Source organism: Monodon monoceros, unplaced genomic scaffold, assembly GCF_005190385.1.
Source record: "Monodon monoceros isolate NGI ecotype Baffin Bay Population unplaced genomic scaffold, NGI_Narwhal_1 Super_Scaffold_8, whole genome shotgun sequence".
NCBI classification, from domain to species: domain Eukaryota; kingdom Metazoa; phylum Chordata; class Mammalia; order Artiodactyla; family Monodontidae; genus Monodon; species Monodon monoceros.
Window position 1 is genome coordinate 54850044 of NW_021703785.1, and position 12953 is coordinate 54862996.

A 12953-nucleotide genomic window follows, 5' to 3' on the forward strand; every position below is an offset into this window, starting at 1 on the left:
ACAAACACATTTTTCTTTAATATTTTATAAAAGCAAGATAAAAGCTTCCCCCAGTATGATGGTCTGTTTCCCCACTGCTGCCTTCCACCAATAGTTGAGACCTTTACCTGAATGAAAAAAAGTACGTGTTAATGTTTAATTTGTCTATGAAAATAAATTCTTTCTTTGTATCACTGTACTACACTATATTATATTTTATGTAGTGTAACATTCATTCTTCTGTTTGTGATTATTTCTTTTTCCATAGCAATGACTTGTTGCAAAGACCCAAAATATGTGCTTTAACTCTACTATTTACACAAATGCACTTATTTCCATGATAATATATTGGTTTGGTTGCTTTTTAGTTAATTCTCTTGATTTTAAGGAAATACTTAACACATATTACTACTAAGTTTTATACCAATTTTTGGGAACACTGGGACAGATTTCTTCTTCTACTTTTAAAATATGGTTTCCTTTATTTGCAGATCACTTGAAACACTGATCGCTGATGGAAATGAACTGAGTAGTTTTCCACATGCAATTTTGAAGCTTAACCTGAAAAAAATCCTATTTGAGAATAATTTCACTCATCCTAGTTTTTGGAAAGAGAATTCTATGAATAGTCCACAACGTCTTACTCAACTCACTTCTTTGTTCTTTTTAAAGAATAATCTACATAAATATTATAATGTGATCCCAGTGGAAATTCAAAAGTTACTAAAATGGTGAGCAAATTCTGAAGCTCTTTTTACCAAGACACACTTTTAGGGTTTAAAATATTCTTTATTACAGGGCCAGATGATAGTTTTACTGTACACACACACACACACACACACCACCACACACCAAAACATCCATGCAATCTTTCAGACTGCTCCTTCTGGCTCTTCAGGCATAATGCTGTAGTCTGAATTCAGCCCACCTTCTCAAGTTATTACTTAAATCCAATGTGAGGTACAGATTGCTGGGGTATAGTGGCAATATCTATACAGTTGTAGTATAAGTCTTTTCTATGAACCCCTAAGGACAAAGAAGGGGATTCTTCCAGAAAAAGATTCTTTAGTGCCAGGCACACTATGAAGGGAAATGCTTTATTCTACTCTAACTTCACAGAGACGAGGAATAGAGCAGACACACACAGGGCAACTTCTCTTCCTCAGGGGTCGAAAGCCAGTGTGGGAATTATTGCCTCTCTCAGGACTAGGATTCTCAAAGCCCACACACTATGAGTCCACTCAGGCTCACCTCTTATTTCCTTTCAGACGGTGTAAAACTATTTTTTACTGCACTACCGATGATCAGTGCTTGTATTACTGATGTAACTTTTTTTTTTTTTTTTTTGGCTGTGCTGCATGGCTTGCGGGATCTTAGTTCTCTGACCAGGAATTGAACCCAGGCCACAGCAGTGAGAGTGCTGAGTCCTAACCACTGGACCACCAGGGAATTCCCTGATATAACAAATATTTGTTGTATGTCTAAGTAAAATGGTTTTCCAGGAGTATATTAGTCAACAATATTGATTGAATAAAAGAAAACCTGAACAGACTAGTAACCATTGGAGAAACTGAAAAAGTAATTAAAAATCTATCAATAAAAAAAAGGAACCAGGTGCCAAAGTTTTCAATTTTAATGCACTATGTCAACGTTTATGAGTTTGAATGCACATGAGAAAGTAACAAAATCACCAAGGACAAAAACATTTAAAAAGAATTAAAACCTAACTAGTGACTGTAAACATATATGGGACCAAGAGATTTGAATTCACCACAAAGTAGGGAAGCTGAAAATGGTATTCCTGAGTGAAATCTGTACCGCCAAAGGGGCTGGTGGCCCCAGAGCAGTGAATACTTCTCTTTCAGCAGAACAAATGTTTTTGAGAGAAACATCCTCAATTTAGACATTAAAGATTCCAGAAAAGTAATTTCAAATGAATATTATCTCAAAATTAAAACTTTCAAATACATGAGGAAATAAACCACCAAGAGTAAAAATTAGCACAATCAACAGATATGAATCTCCAAGGATCCAAGATACTAGAATTGTTGACAGAATATGAATTACCTTCTTTAAGAGTTTAAAGAAGTAAGATATAATTTTTTAAATGGTTAAGGAATAAAAGACCATCAAATATGACCAGGCAAATAAGAGAAAGAAATTTTAAACACAATTAAATTCTAGAGGCTAAAAGTGTAATAGTTGAAATTGGTGCATGGGTTTAACAGACAATTATCCACATATGAAGAGAAATCTGGAGAAATTATTGTGTGTATGTGGACAGGAGGCAAAGAGACACGGACAGTAAAAGGAGAAAATTTAACATATCCTTAGAGTCCCAGAGAATGTTGGGAGTCATTGTTCAATGAGGTAGTGACTGTAAATTCTCAGAAGTGATGAAAGGAGTGAATTCACAGAGATTGAACACTCTACACAAGCCAAGTAAAACACCTTGTGGTGAAAGTGAAGAACACCAAAGACAAAGACTTAGAAATCAGCTGGAAAAAAAGTCACTTACAAAGAACAACAAATAAACTGCTAGCAACAATGGAACAATAACTGAAGAAATGTTATTTAGCCCAGCAAAACTAATTTTCAAGAACAAGGGAGAAAAATGGATTTTCATATAATAAAACAGAGAATTTATTCCCCACAGATTTTCACTTTAGTGAAATGAAACTTGCAACGAATGTGCATCAGAAAGAAGGAAGATAACTCCAGAAGTATGTTCTGAGATGTAAGAAGGGATGGAGGGAAAAGAAATTAAACAAATATGATCTCTACGACCTATAAAGTAATAGTAACAACAAAGTCTATGGTGTGGTGTTAAAAAGAAGATGTAACTAAAATCAGACATCAAACAGTTAGAAATGTGATTTTTAAAAAGATACCTTTTATGATAGCAATAAAAAACATAATGTACCTAGGAATACATCAAGTGAAGTATGTCCAAGATATTTATGGAGAAAAAGATTACAACTTTACAAAAAGGTAAAGAAGGCTGAATTAAATGGGAGAGATACACACACTCAGGTATAATAAGATTTAATACCAAAAATATATCAGTTCTGGGCTTCCCTGGTGGCGCAGTGGTTGAGAGCCCGCCTGCCGATGCAGGGGACACGGGTTCATGCCCCGGTCCGGGAAGATCCCACATGCCGCGGAGCGGCTGGGCCCGTGAGCCATGGCCAATGAGTCTGCGCATCCGGACCCTGTGCTCCGCAACGGGAGAGGCCACAACAGCCAGAGGCCCGCGTACAGCAAAAAAAAAAAAAAAAAAAAATATATATATATATATATATATATACACACATATAGATATATAGAGATATAGAGATATATAGAGAGAGATATATAGAGAGAGATATAGATATATATATCAGTTCTCCCCAAATAGAGCTATAGATTCAATACAATTCTGGTCAAAATCTGAACAGAATTTTCTGAGAAACTTGATAAGCTGATTATAAAATGTGTATGGAAAAGCAGAGACTCCAAAATAGCCAAAGCAAGCCTGAAAAAGGAGCCTAACATTAGGCACTTGCCTATCAGATATAAAGACTTATAGAATTAGAGAAATACAGTTGATATTACATGCAAGGAAAGACAATCTAACCAATGAAGAATACATAGCTCAGTTATGTTCTCATGTACATGTGAAACTTGACGTTGGACAAAAATACCACTGTGGATCAGTAGGGAAAGGAGAGACTTTTCAATAAATGACACTGAAACATCTGATAATCTATAAGTAAGAAGTATATAATTATGTTTCTGCTATGTATATGTTACCATCATTTACAAAATCATTTCCAGTTGGATTAATGACTTAAATATGAAAAGCAAAATTTTAAAGCCTTAACAAGCAAGTATAGGAGACTATCTGTATGACTTCAAGGTACAGAAAGATACCTTAAACAAACCTCAAAAATATAAACAGTAAAGCAAAGTTTCATAAATTTGACAAAAGATGTTTCTACATAATATTATAACCATCAATAATATTAAGAGGCAAGCTATTAACTGAAAGAAGATATTGCAATGCTTATAACTGTTTAAACATATATCTCCCACAAATCAATAAGATATAACCCATACGAAAGTGGTTAAATGATAGGAATATGCAATTCATGGAAGACAATACATAGATAGATGATAAACATAAAGAATGTTACATCTCTCTAGTAACCAAGGAACTGCAATGTAAAATAGCAACAATAGGGCTTTTTACCTGTTTTATCAAAATTAAAAAGACTGATATTAAGTGTTGCCCTTGCATGCCCAGAAACAAGATTATCACACACCATTGGTGGCACTGTCAGGTTGGTGGAAGTTTTGTGGAAGGTTAATTTGACAGTATCTTACATATTCCTTAAAACAGAAATTTAAATTTTAGTAATATGTCTTATAGAAACAGGTATATGTGAACACACAGTTAGGCAGAGGGATGATAACTGCAGACTAAGTGTGCATCAATAAAAAAGTGGTAAGATAAAATGGTGTATTCGTATTTTGGAACATTATGGTGCTGTTAATAAGAATGAAGTAAAACAAAATGTATTGACACAGAAAGCTGTCCAGAGCATCTTGTTAAATCAGAAAAGCAAGCTGTATGTACAGACACATACAGAGAGAACACATACACAAGAGAGATTCCATTTATGTAGAGAAGAGTCATGTGTCTGGGAGCTAGAGGGAACACCACCAATATGAGCTTTAGTTATTCTGCAAAGGGGAGTTAGAATGATTTAAAGGAGGAATAAAGGGGAAATTCTGTGCTTTTTTTCCTGTATGTGTCTATATTTTTTTGGAAATTTTACAAGGATGGGTTTTCATGTAAATAAAAAGTGACAAATGAATTACAAATAAAAGGGGCTAGGGAAGGAAAGATTACAACTACAGCTGGGAAAATAGGGAAAAGATTTAGGAATGAAACGGTGTTTGGAAAGAGTCTTAGAAGAACAGGTAAAATTTATATATTTGGAAATATGTGTTGTATTGAAGAGACATTCCAGGGAGAGGGAACCAAGTGGGGAAATGAACCGAAGTTGAGTAAAAATAGGAACGTGGGCAAAGAGAAAAGTGAATGTCCAGCCAGAACAAAACATCTATGAAGAGTAGCAAAAAGTAAGTTTAAAAAGGAAGGTTAGAGCTAGCTTATGGAGACCACTGATGGGGTCTCTTCTTTAGGCCATGGGAGCCATTGCAGGTGATAGCAAGACCTGGCAGTAGTGTCGAAGATGGGCTAGAGTAGCGGAAGGCTGGGTGGAGCTCACTTAAAGCGCTCTTGTAACTGGTAAGGGGAGATTAAACCAAAGTAATAGGCATAGGAGTAAATGGGTAGGAAATGACACAAGACAAATTATGAAGGTAAAATGAACTCAATGGCTGCCTGAGTATGTGAGGCAAGTAAAAGAAGGAGGAGTAAAAACGATGAGGGGTTCAATCTCATCAAGGACAACTGTCATATTAATAAAGAAACAACGAAGGAGGCATTTGTCACCCAACCCCACCCTCATCCTCTAACGTCTACTCTTGGCTTTGATCCTTAATTTCCAACCTCCGTCCCAAGTACTATGTTTGCTGAGTCTGGATGGTGGCTCAGCTCTGGGCTCTGTACAACGTCTGCTCCTAGGCTGCTCCAAGCCCAGCTTCTGCCGCTACCCCAGTGATTTGGGCCCTACCCATTAGCAGCTGTGAGCTTCTTTTTTGACCCCTACAACTTCTCTTTGCATTTTGCCTCCCTGTGTCTCTACCTGCATTCTATCACCTCAATCAGACAGAGAATCTGCCTTTGTTGAGAGCTGGGTCAGAAGACTCACATTCCATGGGATTTTACCTTAACTCCCTTGCGCACGAGAATGATAGAAATGTTTACTTAGAGATATAGACTAAAGTTTCAAAAGTATTTTTCAGTTTCACTAAACTATAAAGCCTTGATCATACTTAATACTTGGAAGTCATCTTTACTAGAGATAGCTCAGTATGTTTTTTTTTAACATCTTTATAGCCTTCCATTTTTCATTATTGTGCAAAAGTCTTTGAATTTTTTGATAAAATTATATTAAATATTGCAATTTAATTTTCCATGTGATTTTATTAGTACCAGCGTATTTTCTCAAGTATATATCACTTACCTGGGGACAGTAATAGAACTATTTAGTTAGAGGAAATAAGGAAATAACAACTCAGGCCACTAAACTCCCTTATTCTGAAGATGACATTCCTCAAGAGTTTAGGTGACCTGCTCAACCAAATTTTCTTCTCTTTAAAATAATTTTATCTTTTATCAACACAAGTATTTAGTTTAAAAGATCAAATGTTTACTCCAGGTCTTTCCATGAAAATCACCCCTGCCTGCATCTCTATCCCCCTTCACTCTTTACCTCCAGAGTCACCTATTGCCAAACTCTTTTTGCAATTCTCCTCTGGGTGTTCGCTCTCATATTTTTTTTAATTTTATTTTCAATTGTGGTAAAATACACATAACACAGAATTTAGCATCTTGGTCATTTTAAAGAGTACTGTTTAGCAATCAGCACATTTTTATTTCTGTGCATCCAATCTCCAGAAGTCTTTTCAACTTGCAAAACTGGAATTGGTCTTTATACCCATAAAAGAACAACTCCCCACTTCTCCCTCCCCCTAGCCCATGGAAAACAGCCTTCTACTTTCTGTCTCTCTGAGTTTGACGACTCCAGAAACACCCCATATAAGTGGAATCATGCGATATTAGTGTGTTTTTGTGATGAGCTTATTTCACTTAACATGATGTCCTCAAGGTTCATCCATGCTGTAGCATGTGTCAGAATTTCCTTCCTTTTAAAAGTTGAATAATATTCCATTGTATGGATACACCACGTTTTGTTTATCCATTCATCTGTTGAAGGACATTTGCATTGCTGCCACCTTTTGGCTATTGTGAATACTGCTATGAACATGGTTGTACAAACACGTGCTTTCCATTTTTCTATTTCCAGAAGTGAAATTACTGTAATTGAATTTTTAATTTTCTGAGGAACAGCAACACTGCTTTTTATAGAGGCTGCACCATTCTACATTCCCACCAGCAGTGCACAGTGTTCCAATTTCTTCACATCCTCTCCAACACTTATGTTCTGTTTTGCTTCTGTTTTTGTTTTTTATATTGGCCATCCTAATGGGTGTGAGGTGGGATCTCACCGTGGTTCTCACTGCATTTCTCTAATTATCAGTGATGCTGAGTATCCTTTCATGTGCTTTTTGGCCATCTGTGTATCTTCTTTGAAGAAATGTCTATTCAGGTCCTTTGCCTATTTTTAAATTGGATTGTTTGTGTTTTCTCTTGTCAAGTTGTAGTTGCTTATATATTTTGGATATTAACCCCCTTTAAAATACAATTTACAAATATTTTCCCCCATTCAGTCAGTTGTCTTTTCCCACTGTTGATGATGTCCTTTAATGAACAAAAGTTTTTAATTTTGCTGAAGTACAACTTAATCTATTTTTTCTTTTGTTTCCTGTGCTTTTGGTGTCATTTACAAGAAGTTATTACCAAATCTAATGTCATGAAGCTTTTCCCCATATATATATATATTTTTTAATTAATTAATTTATTTTTGGCTGCTTTGGTTCTTTGTTGCTGTGCGCAGGCTTTCTCTAGTTGCGGCGAGCGGGGGCTACTCTTTGTTGCGGTGCATGGGTTTCTCATTGCAGTGGCTTCTCTTGTTGCAGAGCACGGGCTCTAGGCACGCAGGCTTCAGTAGTTGTGGCTGGCGGGCTCTAGAGCGCAGGCTCAGTAGTTGTGGCGCACAGGCTTAGCTGCTCCGTGGCATGTGGGAGCCTCCCGGACCAGGGCTCAAACCCGTGTCCCCTGCATTGGCAGTTAGATTCTTAACCACTGCCCCACCTGGAAGTCCCTCCCCTATATTTTTTTCTAAGAGTTTCATAGTTTTAGCTCTTACAGTTAGGTTTTTGATCCAGTTTGAGTAAATTTTTGGATATGGTGTAAGGGTCCAACTTCATTTTTTTTATGTGTGGATATTCAGTTTTCCCAAGACCATTTGTTGAAAAGACTGTCCTTTCCCCACTGAATTGTCTTGGCACCCTTACTGAAAGTCATTTGACCATATATATGAGGATTTATTTTGGAGCTGCCTCTATGTTTTTAAATAGCATCCTTGAGTCATTCTTCTTGTGTTTTCAATTTTAGCTATTATCTCTAAATTTCCTACTAAGCAAGATAGGTATTAGGACTTTTATCAGCCCTCATATATACCTGTCTTCTTCCTCCAACCTCACAATATAGTTATTTACAGAATGTTTAAAAGTTCAAGCATCCTATGCCTCACATTACTGGCACTCCTTATTCCTCCCCCTTCATTGCTTTAATTTTTCTCTGTAGCACTTACCATCACCTCATTTTATATCTTACCTAATTATTTTATTTAATATCAGGCTGGTCCTCTAGTATGTAAACTCCATGAAGAGAAGAATACATGACAGTTTTGTTCATTAATGTTATCTCCAGTACCTAGGATAGTTCTGGTGACATAATAAATGATTAATACTTCTCAAGTAAAATAATGATTTTAAGTTAAATCAATAATTATTATTTAAATTATTATAAAATCTAAGTAATGCATAGTTAGGCTACACAGTGTACTATGAATATACTTCTTTTACTGTACAACTTTTTGTTTTTCCTAGAAAGAGTAATTGACTTTTATTCATTTACTTTGCTTTATGTGTTTATCATTAATTCTGCCATGAAAATTCTAATAGAATTATTTAAATCTTTATCAGTATGAATGTATCAGATATGGCTATCAGTCCTATTAATTTTTTTTAATACATCCTGGAGCCCTGTGTCTTTCTGCCCTAATCTAGAAATGTTGCTGTCTAGATCTGGTGCACAACTGTTATTCCAAGACTTCCCTTCACTATTATCTTGGAATTTCCTTTACTATAGTCACATCAGATACCTTGTTCTTTGTTTACCTCCACATTTTGGTGAAGCCAGCCCTCCAGTGTCTCCCTGCAAAAGAATGCATGGAAATAAAAATTTAACACCATGCATATTTGAATATGTCTTTATTCTGCACTCAGACTTGATTGATAATTTGGCTGGGTATAAAACTCTGGGTTCAATCATTTTCTTCAGGATTTTGGAGACATTGCTTCATCATGAACTTTTCTATTTTTTATTTGATATCTACAGCTTTCTTATTCCTTATCCTTTATATATAACCTATACCTTTTTTTTTTGGAAGGGGAAGCTTTTTGAATCTTCTCTTTTTTTTGCTAGTTGTTTAAAATTTTCAAGATGATGTGCCGTTGTGAGTGTTTTTTTTTTTAACTCAATGTGTTCAGTACTTGATGTATCCTTTCAATCTGGAAACTCATGTATTTTAATTCTGAGAAATTTTCTTACACTATTACTTCGAAAATTCTATCTTCTATTTTTCTGTGCTCTTTCTGGGACTATAGCAAATATTGGACCTTCTGAATTTTTCCACTTTCTTAAGGCTACCAGAATTATGCCACCCCAAAATATGCTTCTTTGACATAGGTATTATTTTGAGCTTAAGGCAACTGAGATCTAGCAGATGCAGGAAAAGCTCTTTACCTCCCAGTAACTACCTTAAAATAGAACATAAATTTCCCCTTTTGGAAATTTCCACTTGTAAAATGTTTTCACACCAGGAAGAGAACTACTTCAGGAGACAACTCTTATCACCTGAAAGACTCTTAGCTGTATAACAAGACAACCCTGATTTACCATATATTTCCACCCTTTGCCTTCCCATAACTGGGCTTCTCAGCCCAGAAGCCCAAATCCCCTTTTCCTTTGTTTAGCCTAAGATGGTATATAAGCCTCAATCATTTGGCTGCTTCTTTGAGTCTCATTTCTTTGAGAAAGTCCCATGTATGTGTACATAATTAAACCGTTTTTTTCTCTTGGTAATCTGTTTGACAAGTTTAAACTGACAAATTTAATTTCCAGGGCCCCAGCCAATGAACCTAAGATGTATAGAGGAAAAGATATTTTTCCTCTCTAACAATTCCTGGCCAGAGGAGGCTTGTTTTTTGTCTTTTTTTTTTTTTTTTTTACAATATTGTATATATTTAAATTGTACAATAGGATTATTTGATATACATACACATCATGAAATGATTACAAAGATAATGTTAATTAACACATCCATTGCCTCATATAGTTAACTCTTGCTTTATGAGGTGAGAACATTCAAGGTTTACTTTTAGCAAATTTCAAGTATATAATACCACATTAACTATAGTCACCATGTTGTACATTAGATCCTTAGAATGTATTCATCTTATAACTGAAAGTCTGTACCCTTTGACCTACATGTCTCCATTTCCCTCTTCCCCCAGCCCCTGGCAACCATCACTCTACTCTTTCTATGAGTATGTACATCTTCAACCTAAGTAGAAATTGCCAAGTTGCTCCAAAGTGATTACACCAATTCATACTCCACCAATTTATATGTATCCTCACCAAACTTTGCACTATCAGACTTTTACATTTTGCCCATCTGATGATTTATGAAATGGTATTCTTTTGTTATTTTGTTTTGTATTCCCTGATTACTAATGAAATTGAGAAGCTTTACTTTTCAATGTTCTCTGGATGTTCAAGTTTCATCTTCTGTGAATAGTCCATTCATGTGCTACTCTTAATATACTAATGGGCTGATGTCTTTTTTTAACTGATTTGTGAGCATTTAAAAATATACATGGACACTAATCCTACACTAGGTTACAGCAGTCCCTTTATTTTTAAAATGATATATTTATTTTGAGTTATAAAAATAATATGTATTTATTATAGAAAATTTGGGAAATACAGAAAAACATTATGAAGAAATTTAAAATTCCCTGTGATCACATAGGAGAATAGGTCCAAGGATAATTACTGTCTTCCATTTGGGGTTTATCCTTAGGGTGTTTTCTTACTATGAATCTATACTTTTTTTGTTTTAGAGAACTAGGATTATTTTATACACATATATTTATTTTTTAGCATTTAGTTTTTCACTTGCATATGTCTTAGCTCCTCAAGGAGATGGTAAGATCGATAATGAGAAAGGCCCTATTTTATACTACTTTGAGTCTTACATAGCATCAAGCAAAATGTCTTTCCTTTAGTAGATCTGATGTTTCCTTCATTGCAGCACATCCCGATGTGAATGGTGTCATGGTCCAATGTTCGGTGAAGGTTTTCGCATCATCCGATCCTGCAATATTTTTGGAGTAACACAGTTTCCTGTTATATTTTATGTCTGTTCCTCTTCCTGCTACAGAAAAGTAAAGGAAAGCAATTTTGTTTTCGATAATGTTCCTGGTAAAAGAATATCTCTAAATCCCGAGTTGATGAATCATACAGTGATTTATGAGTCCCACTTTAAAAGCCATTAAAGTTTACGTATATAATCATTCATGTCTTTGAGAGCACAGGTTCTGTGTGGAAGATAAGTGTCTTCTCATGTGAATCCTCTTTGTAATCCTAGCTCCTAATGAAAGTCTGTGATTGTTAGGGAATCTTTGCAGAATATTTCCTTAAGAATGATTAGTAAAAAGGTCTTCAGGGATTTCAAAGAAGATCTAGAAAATTTCTTTCAGAGCATGTTTACTATAAAAAGAAAAATGTTAGAATCCTTTGCAAAAAGTGTTTATCTTACAGTTGGCCTTTTTATGCAACCATTCTCAGGGATAAGATAGTAATCAAAGTCATCAGTGAGGTTTGGGCCTCATATGGATTCAAAGTCATGTACCCAAGTTCTCAATATTTGTGCATTTCTGTGGAAATTTGTCCAGTGCCAACCATCTCAACTGTGGACTGCTTTGGGGAATAAAAGATTAATTCCAGGACTATATTTAGTTGTTTGAATTCATTACCCAGGCTTTAAGAAAACTGGTACAATTTTTCAGTTATCCTGACTGCCATCTCATAAAGCCTGATTCCACAGGCTAGTGCCAGCATTCAGCAGGCTTTCAGTGACAGCCTGGAAAGAAAATAAAGTAAAACGTACAAAATTACATTGCAAAGCAACATATGGATACAGTAGAACTTGAGGCTTTAAGAATTAGTATTTAGTAAGAAGAAGGTAAAAGAGCATTTTGAGATAACAAACAATTTTAGAAAGGCATAGAATTGTTTCATATACGGCGTATCTTTTATGTGCAGGTAACTTAAATCTAAAATGTCACTGCTAATGAAACCTGATGAAATGAAACGACTTAAATTTATACAACTATTGTATCATTAGAGAATGTCAGAAAATACATTTTATGTCAGTTTGTGCATATCATGTAGTAATATCATTTAAATAAAAAAAATAGGCCAGGCAAAATAATTTTTCTGACTAATGAATTCAATAAATTGGGATGCCTGTATTCTTCTCCTTGAGAATTAATTCAATTTTAAGCAGAAATAGGAAAACCTTGCCTGAGAAGTATACAAGGTATTGTCCAGCAAAAGAATAAAATTATTAATGTAGGAGAAGTAACTACCATATCACACATGTAATACAGAAGGGGATATTTACAGCATGATAATAAATTCATTAAAAATGTAATATACCCATAATTGTGAAACAAGATTTAAAAAAATAAATCCTAATTCGCTAAATCCTAGTGGCATATAGCCTATTAATGCTTACACTTGTCCATGAAATATTTCTTGGAGGAAAAGTATATTTATTTTTTATTTAAAATAATGTTGTTTCTTGGTTTGAGTAACTGGGTGGTGTCATACTGAAATAAGAATAAACAGGAAAGAATAGGGTTCATGGGAAATTACAATATCTTAGAGACATTGCAGAGAAACAAATATACCTAGACATTTGGACAAACATGAAACATACCTAGAGCTCAATCTCGCTATTTCTTCATGTTCAGTACAAACCCAGAATCTAAGTGATCTCTTATAGATCTTTAAAAAAATAACTTACAGTGTGTTTCTTAAATAT

At 35.0% G+C, this 12953-nt stretch overlaps 1 protein-coding gene and 1 non-coding gene across 2 annotated transcripts in view; one reads left to right on the top strand and one right to left on the bottom strand.

The window, feature by feature from the left end:
- Positions 1 to 12953, top strand: part of LRRC63 (leucine rich repeat containing 63) — a 63264-nt gene that overhangs the window by 30007 nt on the left and 20304 nt on the right. Inside the window, exons 8-9 of the mRNA XM_029209953.1 lie at positions 471 to 710; positions 11157 to 11351. Coding sequence (XP_029065786.1) covers positions 471 to 710; positions 11157 to 11351 — 435 coding nt within the window. The remainder of the gene's footprint in view (positions 1 to 470; positions 711 to 11156; positions 11352 to 12953) is intronic.
- On the bottom strand, positions 1357 to 1428 carry TRNAE-CUC. The gene has a single exon. It is a non-coding gene; the product is annotated as a tRNA-Glu (tRNA).